The sequence below is a fragment of the Pygoscelis adeliae genome, unplaced genomic scaffold (assembly GCF_000699105.1).
Source record: "Pygoscelis adeliae isolate BGI_AS28 unplaced genomic scaffold, ASM69910v1 Scaffold267, whole genome shotgun sequence".
In the NCBI taxonomy this organism is placed as follows: domain Eukaryota; kingdom Metazoa; phylum Chordata; class Aves; order Sphenisciformes; family Spheniscidae; genus Pygoscelis; species Pygoscelis adeliae.
The window spans coordinates 2207212-2224777 of NW_008825150.1; the positions used below are offsets into that span (position 1 = coordinate 2207212).

Sequence of the window (17566 nt, forward strand, 5' to 3'; positions counted from 1 at the left end):
CTGAGCGTGGCGGGGTCGGCCTGCGCCATGGCAGCCCCTGCGGGGAGCACGTCGCCCCGCGGTGTGGGGGAGGCAGCCCGCTCAGACGTCCCTGGCCCTCCACAACCCGTCTGCTGGTCCTCGCTGCTCGTCAGCCTGGTCCCCACTGGAGTCGGTGGGGGCACAAGCTCCCCCGGTAGCATCCGTGGGAGGGAGGCGACCCCCCCGCCTCCCCCGAAGGGCCGGCCTTACCCCTTAGCAGTGCCCCGGTACCGGCTCGTTGGGTCCCTCGGCATTGGCCAGGGTATTTCACACACCTAACGCTGCTCTCTGCTGGTCTGGGGAATGTTTTTGTTGTTCTGCTTTTGTTAATAGCTTGCTTCAAACAATTTGTGAAAACTTGGAAAATAGAAACAAGATGGAACAAGGTAATTCTGCTTCTTAATCCGTATTTAAACTCAAACGATGACTGAAATGAAGGCAAACGCAGTGAGCTGCACTGGCACCTTACCTAGGTTTGCTTAAGTTCTTCAGTTTTAATTGCAGAAGCACCTCTACATTTCAGCTGGATACTTCCCTCCTTTTTGAGCGCTGGGGGTACAATCCGTGGTTTTAATGGCCTGTCAAAGGTAAAGATGTCGGTGGACCACGTTTCAGATATTGGTGCATTAGATATTTATTGGCCCAGGAGTAAATAAACTTCCATGAAATGTTAAGAGAGTAAAACTGTCACAACACGAAGGGCTGGGGGGGGGGGCAAACAGAGTTGGTGGGTCTGCCTTCAGGATTCTTACCTGATTCTCTGTATTTCTTTAGTTTCCTTCGTGTTTGTCGCATTCACCTCTGCCTGTTTCAAAGTCTGCAGCAGCTGTTTTTCAGTTTCCTTGAAACAAACAAAGGCACAAAGCACAAATACGAGTTTAAGAGACATCCTGATACTTTTAAGCTACCAAAAATAGGCCCCATTTGCAAGCAGCTATTACAGCCAGGATTTCCATGGAAACATTAATAAAGAAATCTTGAGCCAATTAGAGTAATTATAGAGCAGCACTGCCACACAGACTGAGTACCTCTCCCGAGAGCCTGTCTCTTGATCATTCTGTTTTTTTAAGCACAGAAAAACAATAGATAAGATGTATCTGCATGAGGTGTATTTCTTGATTCAGCACTTCAAAAATAGCTTATATTTACATTCCCAAGCAAAAGTTATAAATACCTTTGTAGCAACAGTTGCATTAAGTTAATAAACTAAAAATGAAAGAATTAAGATTAAGATAAAGGGAGTTTCTTAAAACCAGTTAAAAATTCGCCTGTGTAAGATCTTCTTATAAGTTTTTTCTTGTTTCTTAGAGGTTGGTGCTTGCTGATATCTGGCCATATTTCTTATTTCATTTTATTACATTTTAATTTCTTTATGAAGTTACAGTATGCTTGGTGTGAAGATAAATGAGATGATACTGGCCCCTGTATTAAGGAACATCAAAGCTAAGCCAAGACCTATGAACATTTATACATATATTCTCAAAATTAAGGATATAGAGTTCTAAAATGGCCATTTGCTTAAGTCTTTTTATGATTAGGTTGTGGTTTGGACATGGTCCAAACACAGTTGGAGTCCAAATAATCGTGTCCAAATAATTTGGGATTCCCTGCTGCATTTGAGTCTTCGTTCCTGTCTGATTTCTCTCTTTCAGTCCTCATCTAGATTTACTTTTAAACAGTATCCATAAAAAGTCAGGCAAACTGTAATCCTGCAAACACTATGTGCATGAGGACTTTCACTGTTGTTAGTAGCTGTATTCTTACAATGTTAAAATTAAATATGGATGCAGAGCTGGCTTAAGATTTTTCTGCCGTATGACCCAAATGAATTTTGCTATGAAGGGTAAATGGCTAAAGTGGCCATTTAGGTAGGAAGAGGAATGGGGTTGTGGCTGGAAGAGAGAAGCGTTTGAGAGAAGCCAGGCTTTCTGCTCTGGGTTAGTGGAAAGCTGAAACTCGTGGCCAGTCCTGGCCTCATTACGTGCTTTGCACACCCTCCTCTTTTCCTCCTCTTCCCCTCACAGGAATAGCAGCAGCAGACCAGACTTTCTGGGTCTCCAGAAGAGACAAAGTTGACAACCGTTGTGTCACAGTTTTGCATCGGTTTTGTTATCACTGTTAATTGGCTGCTTTGGGCTGCTGCCCACCTTGCTAGAACTCCTCCTGGGAATGGCAGGCTTTTACTGTCTTTGCAAAATGCATCTTCTTTTAGGGTGTAGTCTCTTATTGCAGATAGACACGAAATAATATTTAGTATTTATAACACTGCATTAACATTTAAACAAGGTGTTATGGAATAGCTAAAATGTATAAATGGTAATGTAATTTGAATATACAGTGAACAGCACATCTTCAGCACTGGAAGCATGAGGCTGGGAAATAACACATTTGTAGCAACAAATCAAGATAACAAAATTCATATCTTTCTTGGTAAATTTTTTTTGTATGTTGATCTCATACTACTTCTTGTAATAGTCATCGTCACCGTAATGCTTAGAACCCTAGATAATGACTCGGGATATTATGTTGTGCTAGGTGCTGTACATTTATCAAAAGATGTTCCCTGCCCAAGTGCCTTATAAGCTGATGGTGAGTCAGCAAATGGACATAAGAAACACAAATGGGCATGAAAAACACAAAGATACAGTAAGATCATTATTGGTGAGCAGGGAGAGGCAGTAGTCACAACACATCAAAACCAACCGTGGGCAAGGGCTTTTATCCAAGCTTCACAGAAAAGAAAGTCTTTGTGGAGCTTGTTTCATTCATTTTTTGATATTCAACAGGAAAACATACAGTCTCTTGATTTTAGTAGGTGCTTCTGGAAAAGCACTGCACATTATGAGGGTTTGCAAGAAAACAACAGGAGTTGTTAACAAAACTACACCCAATGGCATCTACTGATTCTGGATAGCTTATGGGGTTTGGGAGAATCACTAAGCTTAAAACTTCTTATATCTCTAATAAATTACTATTGGGTAGATGCTGTGTTGGTTTGTTCAGGACTAAGAATAAGAGAAAATGATAAAAATATACCACTGTTAAGAATTTTTGGTAAAAATGAGTATGTTGTGTTTAGATTACCTGATTTTTGAGGCATAGAACTTAGATCTTGAAACTTTTTGCTTTGGAAAACTTTGTAGACAAGACATGGATGTTTCTTCATCCTCTTAGGAAATATTTTCTAAGGCACAGCTGATAGTCATCATCCATGCCACCCAGTCATGCTGTCTATTTGGTGTTAGAAATAAATAGAAATTGCTGTTTAGGAAATGTCTGTTAACATCAACAAAACTATTGCTCTGTGCACTGAGGTCATTTCAATTATGAAAAAATGTTATAGCTGAAGAGTTTGTAAAACTCGTTGGATATCAGTATCAAATATTTTGTTTTATTCAGATGATGAATATGCTGATCCTCAATAGCTCTCTTTCACACATGAATAAGGAATAAGAATATATATATGTAGGCATGAATGTATTTTTAACAGTTGCTAAATGTACACAGGAAGGGAGCCTGAAATTGATTCTTCCATTACTGAGCTTTAAACTGAATGCTGCATGATTTTAGGACTTTTCCTTTGTGAACTTTCAAACAACAAATGAGCTTTTTCAGACTGATGAATAGAAGCAGTTCATATGAAAACTGACCTAAATATTTAATTCTAGTCTGATAACTTAGTTCCACTGTAGCAGTTTTGTTGGGCTTTTTTGTTCTTTTTTTAAATACTTGTTTGGTAGTTGGTTATCTGGGGGTTGTGATGATATGTGACTAATGATCATTTGATGTATGAGTATGCTTTTAGTTGTTTAATGTTATGAATAAATAAAATGTGTAAGTTGAGAAAAATTGTAGATGGATGCTTTCAAATTGTTGAGAGTCTTGTAGAAGTCTAATAGAAAGAGCCAGACTTGTACAGGTTCGGCTTAAGTGTTTTTGGTTTTACACCTGGCCCAAGCATCACTGAAGAGTACCTGAATGAGGATTGCAAGACCAGGTGTTACAATTCCTTCCTTATTTAAGTTTTATAAAGGAATTCCCAACTGTTAAACAGAGGCCTTGCACTCCAGTATATGGTTGGATAGTTTGGATTTCCTGTGTTGGAGACCGTTCAGAACATCCAAAGGAAGAAAAGTTGTTTGTGTTTGTTTGAAAAAGGGGATGGGGGGTGGGTGGGGGGTGGGTGGAATGGCATTCGTATGGCATTCACGTACTGGCTTAATCCAGCAGAGGGAGTCGCCGACCAACGTTGGGATTGGCTTTGGGAAATCTGTCCATAGGAAAATTGGTGATGAAAGCCATTTAACTGCCTGTATATTATTTAAGATTATATTACTTGTCATGAATTACAACGGTGAGTGGTGGATTTATAATATTTTCTTAATATAGTCAGCCATCAAGATTTACCTTGCAAATTACATTTTTGTTAAGAAGATTGAAGAGATGCCAAGGTGGGAATCAGTGTGTTGATTAGTGTTATAAATATTCAAGGCATCTAAACTGAAGACAGTTGCCTTTTGTTGTGTCTGTGCATAAAGAAATATTTTTCTTCGCCTTTTCATATTGGTCTTAGAATCAAAGAATCATAGAATCATGGAACAGTTTGGGTTGGAAGGAACCTTCAAAGATTGTCTAGTCCAACCACCCTGCCATGGGCAGGGACATCTTTCACTAGATCAGGTTGCTCAAAGTCCCGTCCAGCCTGACTTTGATCACTTCCAGTGATGGGGCTTCCACAACTTCTGTTCAACAACCTTCAGAGATCCCTTCCAATTTACATTATTGTTCAATTCTGTTTTTACATAGTATTCTGATTAGCATGTGGAAGGCCTCTCTAGCATGCAAAAGTTTCCAGGCTGCTCCCTCCACCTGCCTGCCCTGCTTTCTGCCTCTACACACTAAGGGTCCACTTGACAGGGTGTCTTTTCTTGCCTCTGTGTTGTGCATGGCTTTTGCTCTATATCCATAGCACGGTTTTGATTTAGAGCCTTCCTCTTTTCCCTTGTCCTCCCACCATGATTCCTGAAAAGGATTCAAGCACATGCTCCACATTAATTTAATAATAGCAAGAGGCCATGTCTTTAAAGGAAAGTAGTATTGCATCATTTGAGTTTGTACAGTGAGTAAACCTAAATTCTTGTATTGTCTCAATCCATCAAACATGTAGCAGTTGCTTCAGATATTTCCTGGTTTTAAAATGTAGTTTTATATTTATATAGATCAGTTGTATTACAGTAATAACAAGTCAGAATCAATATGGATGTTAGAAAATGAAGAAAGTATTTCTACCCACCCATTCACGAACGCATAGGTGAAAGGCCATGGTTTGGGAAAATGAAACATAAGTGGATGGTGAGATTGCATAGTCAGAATTTTGGTGATGAGCTTATAGAAGCTAGAGCAGACTCTGAACGGCAAAATTTAGATGTGTAACATCCAGCTGCACCGTGGAGAGTGGTGGTAGTGAAAAGTGGGTGGAGGTGAAGAAAAACAGTTCTCAAAGTGTCAGGGCTGGAAGAAAATCTAAAAATTCAGATGTTGTTTTTGTGATAAAAGCTAGTTTCTTTATAACAGACAGAGAGAAATATAAACAAAAGAGAGTGTCCCAGGGCAGCATTTTTTGCATTAATGTAGATTAATGTCTAGTTAAAGAGACACAGTCATGTTTTGAAATTTTTACCAGGCACAAAAACTTCTAGTTTATAGTTTCCATTAAATATTCACTTAAATAACTGCAATTTATCTGAGCAACCTGATCTAGTTGAAGATGTCCCTGCCCACGGCAGGGGGGTTGGACTAGATGACCTTTAGAGGTCCCTTCCAACCCCAACTATTCTATGATTCTATGAATTTGCCCATATACTTTTAAAAATCAATATACTTTGGACGTGCTTGTTGTGTGTGAGCTCACAATCCAAAAATAAATTATCTATGTCCTTTAGCTGAAGACAGCTAAAGGACAAATGAGAAAAATGGTTCATCGGTTATTGTGCATTGTTACTAAAAGATAATGCAAAGTAGTGTGATAACACAATCCTGAAAAGCAAATATTTTTTAAAACTGCATTTTGTTTTCAATACTGGTTACAAGATCGATTTCTGGTCATGCTTCCCATTCAACACACTCCTTACTACACAGGATTAATCTTGTTTTAAATTCTGGTTTTCATTAAGTAAATTAAATAAAATTATACAATTTTCTATATATTCTTTCCTTAATGCACATTAAAAGCAATGAAATTCTTAGTAGGAATTGTTAAAGAAATACCACATATTTTATTACTATCCTAAACCCAGTGCTTTGAAGTCTAGCAATTGAAATGTGATAATACATGCAATATTACCTTTAAAAATTGAATGAAAGGGAAGGTAAGTGACAGAAAGAAATGCCTCTATTTTACAATATTTTAAAAGATGCTGGTAAACTTGTGTTTATTTTAACAGTTTCGTATCTAGATGCTACTTTGCTGTTAACACAAAGGCATTAATTTGCAGTTTCTTTTTGCAGGTGCTGCTTTGTGGTATAATTGTTATGCATCCAGAAGATCCACTTACCTTTTTAGAAGAAAAGCTCAGAGAAATAATGGAAAAGGGATTAGATGGTGTCTTATGGTACATACTAAATGTTTGTGTGTGCGCTATGTGCTATATTGAACTTGGACTTTTAAAACATGTGAATGGACAGCATCTACTGTGTAGACTGCAAGTTAAATGTTAATATTGCTTTTTTTTGCAAATATTAATGGCATATGATATTGCAAATAGAGTAAGACAATATCTTCTAAAAACGTAGAAAATATTTTTCTTTTGGTATCTATGGTTTTCTTGTCTACAGAATATCTAATGAATATGCTCCTCTTTGTTTAGTTAATATATTAAACCCTTACTTTTGTGGTAATCAGAACTGAGGTAGTGTTACTTGTTATAACTTCATGGCTGTCCATGGTATATTTACCTATATGAAACAGGGACGTGGCCTTCAAGGACTGAATCATTAATTGTAGTATTTCTCTTTTTTCCTCTTCTCTGTGTGTTCTTTCACCCTTTTAAGTGAAGTCAGTACAGCATGAGATAAAAAAGACTAAGACTTTAGTTCTGTTTACACCGGAATCTTCAAGAATATTGTGATTGACTCAAATGGGGGCAGACTTTGGTCTCTAAAATATGAGCAATTTCTATAGGCTAAAAGTGCCATCTGAATTTTTAAAAATATGTTTCACAGCAAGTGCTTTTTCTCAGACTTGTTAGTGCTTTTTGATCACTGCTAGGAAAAAAGCCCTTGATTAATTTATAGTTAGTCTGTACCTGACAAAAGAGAAAAAGTGTGTATGTGTGTTCTTAGCTTACTGTGCAGAAAACAAGAGGCAGAGTTTTGCATTAGTTTTGAATATTGTGAGATCATATGTTCTTACCTTTTTCTGAAGCATGTTTATTACTGTTGGTACAGCTCCTGTGAAAGTTACTTCCTCTCCTGCTTTACTTGCACGTATAATTAAGTGATTTCATGGTTCAGGTGTGTTTCAAGAAAAGTTGGGTTTTGTAAATATGCCATCTTTGAGGTTTATAAATTCTGGTCCATTGAAGGTTTTGAATATCAGGAAAAAAACCTCAGTTGGTGTAGAGGGAAGAGCAACAAGCTATAATGGTATTTGCATTGACATGAATCACTAAGAAGATGGAGCACCCTCTTTTTTTACTCGCTGGACTTCATCCAAGAATGCAGTTTCATTTGTAGGTGTCAGCTGTGCAATAATCAAGCCTGCTGTTTTACAATATCGTCAGGATTAAGCTGCAAGAAAACTTTAAATATTGAGAAGAACTTCTGCTGATATTGTAGTGTAAGGGAATAAGAAGATAAGAAAAAAGGTGAACAAAATTTCATAACAGTAAGGATGCCTGGAGGCAAAAACTCTGCTGGGGAGTGAAAGAACTTTGTACAGGAAGTACGAATGATATGAATTAAATTCTGTGTTACATGTAAACTCTATACAATATAATTTTTTAGAGTTCAGGTTAAGTAGGTGTGCTGTCACTGATACAACTTTTTAGTAAGGGACTGTTCTGTTGAGATACTGAGTTCTGTAAAATGCCTTATTGTTGTCAGAAAATTGCAGTGTTCATCACTGGATTAAAACTGACCCCAAAAGATGCTACTGATCGATTTAGACAGGAGCTAGAAAAACTTAGAGAATGAGAGTTGGAAAGAAGAGGTAAGGGAATATAATGGACAAAGTCATGGTTAATGCTAGGAAAATAGGCATCTTTTGCAGTGTGAAGAAGCTGTAATTTCAAAGGGCTAGCCAGGGAGGTACTCACCTCGCTGTTATATTCTGTGCAATTGTCACTTCTGGTTGAAGTTTTCAGTAGGAGGTGGATAGTAAATCCTTAATCTTTGGGCCCACTCAAGCAGAGACCTCAGGAGTTGTCTGGACCCCTAACCGCTCTGCATCCGCTCATAGACTGACTTAGGTACATTGTGGTAGCAGGTAAAATCATTACAGTGGGTGATGCAGGTTTGTGCCCTTATTGTGTCCTTTCCCTGAGGTTCTCCGTGGGGTAACACAATTCCTCGTATCACAGGGTGCACCAGGAGCCTGAACCGTAATGATGAGGTTTTCTTGTTTACATTATTCATGACGTCTTAGAAGTTGAAAACTGACTTGATTTCTCTTTTAATTTTGGCCTCTGGTAAATACTTTTTATTTCCCTATTTTTTATGAAAGCATAATGCAGCATAGTCTTTTTTATTTGGCTCTTGCAGTGTGTCATCTTTTTTTTAAATGACAACAAAACAGCTTACCCACCTAGACATGGCATGGCCTGTCTGCAACAGCAGGAAACATTGCTCCAACTGCTGAAAACTTGAAATGGCTGTTCAGTCAATATTAAGATGAGAAACAAAATAGTGTAATCTGATAGGAAATGTCCAAGATAGATATTACATGGAATGTATTAAGCAGTGATGTACGCAGTATTTCAACATAGCTCTGAGAGTAGCAATAAAACATGATAATTTGTTTTCATATTTTGTAAACACATTTAAAAAATGGCTGCTATAGGTATTTGTAATTAAAGTGATGTAGTTTTTAATAATAACATTATAATACCATAACATAACTATAATCTATTAGGTACAGAGAAAAGATGCATTTTCTTTTGGGGATACTAATATGGTTAATATAATTTACTTCTCTTTTAAAGGTATATGTGTATTGATCTGTCCTTACACCCAAAATTAAAGAGGATTTCAGAAACTTACCTGAACACTGTTTTGGGACTAGATGGTGAACAACTGGTAAAAATCATTGAATGTTTGCATTAACTCTGTGCTGAGAACAAATCTTCTAATACAGAATACTCATATTCTGTTTTTAAGTTTTCTCATGTTACTCTTCTACAGCTAATGTGAGGAATATGATAGTTTGCATTTCTTTCTATTGATACTGATTTGTATCCAAAAACTAATGTCATCAGAGGTGAGCATAGCATCTAGGCGTATGGTAGGGAACAAGTAGTTTCTGTTTTGTATTTGGTCTTAGTTTAAAAAGAGTTCCACATAAAGATGAATCTAGTTTCAATAACATGTTTTTTCTATGCATTATTTAGTCTTACTTAGGCTGAGTCCTAAAATTACACTTGAACTGAAAAATCTTGGAAAGTACTATCAATGCTAACAATTAATCATTACAGTTAAATGCAGTATTAATGTACATAAAGCAATAAGGAGGTAAACCTTTTGGTTTTACTGATCCAAAAAAAGTCACCTGTAGAGAAGAAAAACTGTTATTTTAAAACATTCGGAGAAGGAGAAAGTTGCTGTGTGACCATGCAAGGAAGCAGTCTAAGCGATTTAGTCAGTAAGTTGGCATGCAGTGTGACCAGATTTTTCTCTTAGTTACCTCTGTATAACTGTACTCAATTTTGTCTTCTCTTAGTACATCTGTACTGTGAGTTTACTGCAATTTCATTTCAGCTGTTTCCTCTTTTGCCAACCACTCAAATATTACATTAATCATTCTAAAAGTAGAATTATTGATTTATACAATCAGTATATGTATAAATATACAAACATGTGGCAGTCAAATCCTCTTACAGATTCTCTTACAAGTAAGAAGAATAAATGAGATCAAAAATAGTATTTTTTGAGGCCCAGTTGCTATTTGCACATTCAAAGGACCGTATTTTCTTTTACAGGGATATTCTTAGCCCATAGTCTTACACAATTTTGATTTTGTACAGGTTCAAACAAGTTTATTAAAATACCTATGAGTTATAATCGTGGTAAATGGTTTACATAGCAATGGATCTTGAAAAGCTTTTTGCAAATAGTAACTGAAGTATTTGTTTAATATGCTTAATTGCTGGATACAGCTGATCAATAAAAGAGTGGTTATGAGGGATGAAAGACTGAATTTCAGTTACTGAGCTTTCCCTCAAGCACATGTAGTTCTGTTTCGTATGCTAATTTAGCTTTTCCTTTAACTTCTGTGTGTAAAAACAGGTGTAATTTGCTAGCAAAGTACTTCTAACTATATGCAGAAAATTATACTTGAACATTCGTCTCTTTAAAATAGATACATTAATTTGCACCAATCAACATGGAAAATACAAGATTTCATTTTTTTTCTGTTTTAAATATTCATAATACAGCACTGTTTTGTGTACTAATGTCATAAATGATTTGTTTAGATGACTGAAGAATTATGTGCCAAAGCATGGGACTTTTACAGCAGAAACTTAATAAAGCTGTATTTTGGGTAAGTATATACATTTTAAATATAACTCAGGAACATCTTAGGAAAAATCTTTCACCAAAGGAATATTTATGTAGTTCCTTTGAGGAGGAAAAAGTTTTCATTTTAATAGAACAATGTGAAGAAAGATTAGAAACTTACATTTGGTGGCTTTATTTGTCTTCAGCAGAGTTATTCTGTGTTAAAACTAGTCAATTCTGAGTTTCTGCCCGTTCCAGACCTGAACAAAGTCCTTTGACATTTCTGTACTTTAATCAGCTCTATTTGCCAGGAATATGGTAGTATACCCAGGAATAAAAGGATAATTTGTGTTTGGTTCTGGAAGTAAAAGATCTCGTTGTCTTCTGCTCTTTCTTCCGTTTCCTTTATGCTTGGGATTAGGTAACTCATACTTTACGTAATCCAACTTTTCCTTTTAAAAATGGGGATAATACATAGATGTGTTTTAAAATACGATAATCACAATAAATAAACATGTTCACTGATGTCTTTGTTATAAGCATGGGTATCAAAATTTAATGATCCTCCTTTTAGAATAAATAAGTTTGGGCTATTATGTTTTGAAAAGCATACAATGCTAATTATATAGGAGGTACAACTCTGTTAGGAACACTGGTGTAAATCCTTACTAAGAATCACAGAACCACAGGATTGGTAGGGAGGTGAAGATTTTCAAGCTATACTGTGGTTAGCCTTGGTAAACATTTGTCTACGCTGGTTTTAGTCATCTGAAAAATCACAGATGTTGGAGACATGACAATCTCTGCAGGCAGTTAATTCCAGTACTTCATAGTCCTTTCTGCTAGAAATATTTTCCTAATACCTGAGTCTTCCTTGCTACAAGAGAAACTTTTTTTTTTTTTGTCTTATACACCAGGGACATGGAAGATTATTCCTTTTTCCTTTACAGCAGCATTTTGAAGATTGTCTGAGCTAACAGTTTTGTTTAATTATCACAGAAGTTGGACTGGAACACTAGAATGTTCCATTTATAATTGCTCCCAAGTATATGAAATGAAATTAATTTTTTTTTATTTGAAATGAGAAACATTTTGGCAAATGAAAGTAGTCATATAAAGTCTAATTTATTCAGTAGTCTTTCCAGCAAATCAGATACGAAGAGATGGTGTATTTTAATATATCAGTGACATACGATTCATTTGAAATACATTTTTTGTTCTGAACCTAATAGTTTCTTATTACTTAGCTTAGAAGAGAAATGGGATTTTTACCAAAGGTTCAAATTGTTGATCAAATACCAGTTGAATTGGTATTCTCTTACATTAATTTTTAATTGTATTGCCAAGAAAATGTAGATAGCACTTAAGTAAATGCATGCATCTAGCACTTTTAAATTATTTTGTGTAAGCAAAATAAGTGTCCTTCTATAAATACAGATCTGTACATTAAAGTATAGCTGACAGCGGCAGGAGTATATGATGATGGAAGCAAGCAAGTTTTATTGCTCGATACTGTAGAATATTAAGGACAAGTAGAAATTTTATTAAAATGAGTGAATGAATTACTACTGAATAATATTATCAATGTGTATTTTATTTAAATTATAAATAACAAACATCAGTTCTATTCAGAAGTTTATATTGTTGAGCTTGACTGCTTTGTATTTTACAGCAAATTACAGAGTTTTATAGATTTTACTTCATTCAGGTCAGGAGCCATATTAAATTACTCATTCTGTTTTAAAATTCAGAAGATGGATAAAATATAATCTGCTGAGAAAGAACAAAAGAAAAAAGGCAAAGCAGAAGATGGCTCTAGCAGTAGTCCATTATAACATCCAAATATTAAGTGTAATTATACAGAAGTGGAGCACGTGGGTGCAGATTCACAAGGAAAAAATGACATGTAAGTCTATATAGCTGCTTTGCATAAGAAAAAAATACATATTATATAAAAGAAAATTATGCTGTATGAATTAAATATGCTTGGTGCAACAATTTATCTAGCTATCTTTTTGCAGGATGCCATTCATTGGTCGACCTGTGGCAACTTGATGCCATGAATGCTGTGAAAGGCAGTTCCCTGTATTCTTTGCTAGGACAGATGGTGCTCGTACTCTTCTCTAAAGACTGAGCGGTGATGCTGATGCAACGCAGGCTTGGGAGGTGTTAGGGAAATAGAGCGTATGTCAGAAGTACAGGGTGGAGAGAGGCAGGATGCTTTTCTGGGAGGTGAAGAGTACAGTGATAGGGATAAAACAGGAAGGATCACAGAGTTCGAGTCTTGGCTTCAGTTAGAGGGAATGCATGATGAGAGGTGGGGAAGGGGTGAAGATCAAAATAAAATAAAAAAAGCCAGAAGATGGAAAAAATAAATAGTTTGTTCGTTCTGCCTGAGACTTTGTGTTCTACAGATCTTGCGACTATGGGTTTTTTTAAACGTCTCCACACAGCAGCAGCTGTGAACATAGACTCTGTTAACCTGAGTCCACTCAGACAGAAGTTTCATACAAGTAAAGGGTGGGCCAAAAGCACTACCTACAGCTTTGAGTTGGAGCTGAGGCAGTTATGTATGACTCAAACATTGCTCTCACAGAGCTGGAGGCCCAAGCTGTTGTCTCACTCCCCTAGGCAGTTTTCAGAGACTTCCTGTTCTTTTTTATTACTTCCTTTTATATTATCTTCTAAATATTACTTTCAGCCAAGGCAACTTTTATTAATCTTAAATTCACAGAAGCAGAGGAGGAGACATCTAGAGGGCATAGTTACACAATATAATTCCTTCCATGACAAAGCTGACATACAGAGAAACGCCATTCAGTCATTCTTGGCTGTGTGACTCTGTTCGTTGACTCTTGACTAGTACCAGTATAACTGTTTGTGGGATTGCACTGTAAACAAGGTTGCTGGAATGAGAGAGAATTAAAGAAAAAAAAAAAAGGTGGGTCTTTTTTTCTTAAATAAAATTTGATCACTTTGGGAATCTGCTTATCGTCGAACTCTACTGTACTATGAACACAGCCAATGAAGGAGTGGTCTGTGGAAAAAGTTTGAGAGTGAACAGTGTGTTGTGAGAATGAATTAAAGAGGCAGGTCGGTGGGCTGTTAGATCCCGATTGATGAAAGTCAGAGCAAATTAATGTAGATGTAGTTTGGACTTCCCTTGCAATCCTGACAGTTTTTGCCTTCCTCCTTTGGGTCTTTTGGGCAATGAAAATTTGATATTATTTTGTAGGTACTTGCTTTGCAAATATTTCCAGTTTCTGTACCTTACTGGTTTTATAGCCTAAGAAGTTGTTAAAGTTTGTAATTAAAGTGTAAAGTGTACACTTACTAAAGTGTATAATTAAGCAATATCACACAATATGTTCCCTAGAACACATAGTGTTTGAGCATGACTCAGGTAACAGAAAACAAACTTAGGTGTATACTGTCAACATTGCATCTCTTGCCAGATTTGAGACATACTGATATTTTTTTCACAAGCAAGAATGGATCTTAAATGTACCTTTATAATAATTTAAAGTTGAATTTCAAGACACCTTTTTGTTAAAAAATAGTAGATAAGTGATTCTATAGTGTGTAATTAATAGATCAAAAATTTACATTTTAATCCTTCTTTTGATAGTGAAGACTCCATGTCACACTAATCAAGCTTAGTCCTTGTCCATTAAATAGGATTATATAGGGCTAAAATACTTAAACAGCTGTATGTTCTTGAAAGTCTCAAGTAAGAAGAGTCTCTCAGCTCCCTTTGTAGCTTATTGCAGTTTTTTTACAAAGTTAACTGACAAAAAAAAATTTGGTGGCTTCAGTTTTTGCAGAAAATTGCACTGATTTCCTCTTGGTTTTATTTCAGTGGCTGTGAAGAGCATTTTATTTCGATTGCATTTGTAACACCTTTTACATATAGAAGGACAGTTATAGTATTCCCGATGCTTTTTTTGTGCAGGATAAAGAAAATTCAATTCTTTTAAACTTTTCTTAAAAGTAATTTTTTTTAATATTTACATTGATTCATAATGAACACATGATCTTTCCTAAGCTGCTTTACTGTTCTTTGTACGTTTAATACTGGTGTAGCGCTTAGCACTTGGCTTTACTGAATTTATTCTCATGACTTTTGACTTCTATTCCATCTGAAACATTATTAAAGTTTTGTTATTGTATTTTATTTCACCGAGGTCTGCATACATCTTGCAGCTCCAAGCTCTGTGAAATTATTGGGTAATTTGGTAGATCAAACTGTAGATCAGTAATGTCTTATACACAACTCTGATAAATTGGAAATATGTACTGTTTATGCCTTGCCTGCTAACTTGATATCCTATTGCAATGGTCTTAATTACATCTGTTGTAAAAAGTTGTTATTTATTTCCTTACAGAAGCTGAATTGAGTATCTATTTTATTGAAATGTAATTTGATAGACAGTCATTCATCTAAAGCATTTAAATGACATACTTGTTCTTACTTGTAGTCCTCAAATTGGTATAATTATGTATATTTTCAGTGGCAGCGAAGAGACTGCAACAGATCTTTAACAAAATATATTTAAATGCTGTCATGAAAGCTTGGCATGCAGAGGCCCACAGTTCTTTGAAAACAAAAGCATATTTTGAGGTATGCGGTATAATACTTTAAATATAATAAGCTCAATTATTAACTCCTTTAATTCCAATTGTTATGGAAAAACAGCTCTATCAATATTAAATGAAGCATTTTAGTGTACTACTACTAATACTACTATTTAGTACTTACGGTGTTACGGGAAGCAGATCATTGCCTCTATATTCTACAAGTAAAAGTTTGGTCATATCTTAAGCGGCAAAAGGGGTTCAGCGTTGTTGTATATTATCAGTGATCTAGCTGGCTTGGATCAGGTGGCTGATGTCTTAGGGGTAGTATTACCAGTTGAGATGATAATCAGAAAAGATGATGCCTCTGGATCCCTGCCACCAAAATCCAAGAGGTGTAGATTCCTGCAGAGTGAGGAGAAGCCTCAGTAACCTCATCTCCTCCCCAAAAGCGTGGGGTAACCAAAATTGTGATTGCCTGAGAGTAGGCAGCACATGGACAGCCCCATACGCCCCACTGCCAGTCACCCTGTCTGGTCTCACTGTGAAAAACAGGGCTGTTCTCATTTCTGGGAAGGTTTCTCCTGCCAAGGAAGAGAATGCTTGGTGGGATACTCAGCATATACCATGTGGGGAAGGGGAGAGATGGGAGCTGTAAGACCCAGCCACTACTAATAGCATGGAGGTTCCAAAAATCACACTCACACAGATAAAGCTCTCCCACTGCTTGGCTCCTTTTCCTTCCCCTAATGTAGGATGGTCAGAATGGAAACCAGCTGTGGACAATTTATCAATTGCTGGCTGCCAGACACCAGCTGTCAAATCCTTTCTGGAGTAAACCTGTCATTAGTCCTGCTTCTTCCCTGTTCTCTCAGATTAGTTGGTAGACTCTCACTTTTATTTTCGTTTCTTCTCTCTCCCGTATATTTTCTTTCTCCTCTTTTTCTTGCTGGTATCTTAAAATACTTAAAGTGTTAGCTTGACTAGATTGAGTGCACAAAAGATGTCCTGTTTCTGGAGCGTATTGGGGCATTCTTAGGGTGTAATATTCTTAAATTCTTTCCATTAATAGCAGTTGCAATGATTAGAGTTCCCTAATTAGATTAGAATGCATATAACAGAAAGCATATAACTGAATAATTTTTTGATTGTGTACTTTTGTATTGTGTACACTTTTGTAGGCATTTTGGGTGCAACTAAGTCACCTAAACATAGGTTTCTGGTGTAATTCAGCATTCCCTGGGATATCTCAGACAAGGCCGCCAGCTTAAAGCTCAAGAAGTGCAAGAGTCCTCTGCCAGTCCTGTGTTGTATCTGTCAGTCTTTTGCAGATATCTTGGATAATCCAGGGCATCTGAGATGACATTGATTGATTGATTTTAAAATGCAGAATTAAACCATCAATGATTATAATATGTAATAAACTTAACGGGCCAGAAGAACTCGCATTGCTACTAAAAGGCAAATAAATTTTCAGAATGGGAAGTTACAATCTAAAGCTCATTATTTCCATTTATTCTGTTCTTTCTGGCTTTCCCATCCCTCTGTTTTCTTCCTTCCCATTTTCTTTATTCCTAATTTCTCCTTTCCTGCATAGTTCCTCTTTCTTTTCTCTTCTCCTCTCTTTCCTGTAGCAATATTCAAATGAAAACAAATTTTATAACCCCTGAAACTCTTCTGTTTCTAGAACTAGAATAAAAGACAAAAAAGGAGATTCAATGTTACTCCCATGTTGAGATTATATATGAAAGATACCTTAGTATCTTTCATGCAGTATACATTGTTGGATACAATATAACATCAGAGAGATTTTAGCAGTGGTACCTTCTGAAGACTTGTCTGAAAAATTCTCATGTGCTAATAGTATGTTTCTGTCATATTGAGTGCACAAACTAGTGTACACAGTGTTTTAGTTTGGAAATGTAGATTGTCCTGGTTTCAGCTGGGATAGAGTTAATTTCCTTCCCAGTAGCTGGTACAGTGCTGTGTTTTGGATTTAGGAGGAGAACAATGTTGATAACACACTGATGTTTTAGTTGTTGCTGAGCAGTGCTTACACTAGTCAAGGACTTTTCAGCTTCCCATGCTCTGCCGACTGAGCAGGCTGGAGGTGCACAAGAAGCTGGGAGGGGGCACAGCCAAACTGGCCAAAGGGACATTCCATACCATGTGCCGTCATGCTCAGTACATAAACTGGGGAAAGCTGGCCGGGGGGGGCCGCTGCTCGGGGACTGGCTGGGGCTCGGGCCGCGGGGGG

General features: G+C 36.6%; 1 protein-coding gene across 1 annotated transcript in view; it reads left to right on the forward strand.

Moving 5' to 3' along the window:
* The first annotated feature begins 27 nt into the window (after positions 1-27).
* Positions 28-17566, forward strand: part of FBXL13 (F-box and leucine-rich repeat protein 13) — a 104397-nt gene continuing 86858 nt past the window's right edge. The window contains exons 1-7 of the mRNA XM_009328379.1: positions 28-283; positions 526-608; positions 6529-6632; positions 9222-9315; positions 10710-10777; positions 12486-12640; positions 15246-15355. Of these exons, the coding sequence (XP_009326654.1) occupies positions 28-283; positions 526-608; positions 6529-6632; positions 9222-9315; positions 10710-10777; positions 12486-12640; positions 15246-15355 (870 nt within the window). The remainder of the gene's footprint in view (positions 284-525; positions 609-6528; positions 6633-9221; positions 9316-10709; positions 10778-12485; positions 12641-15245; positions 15356-17566) is intronic.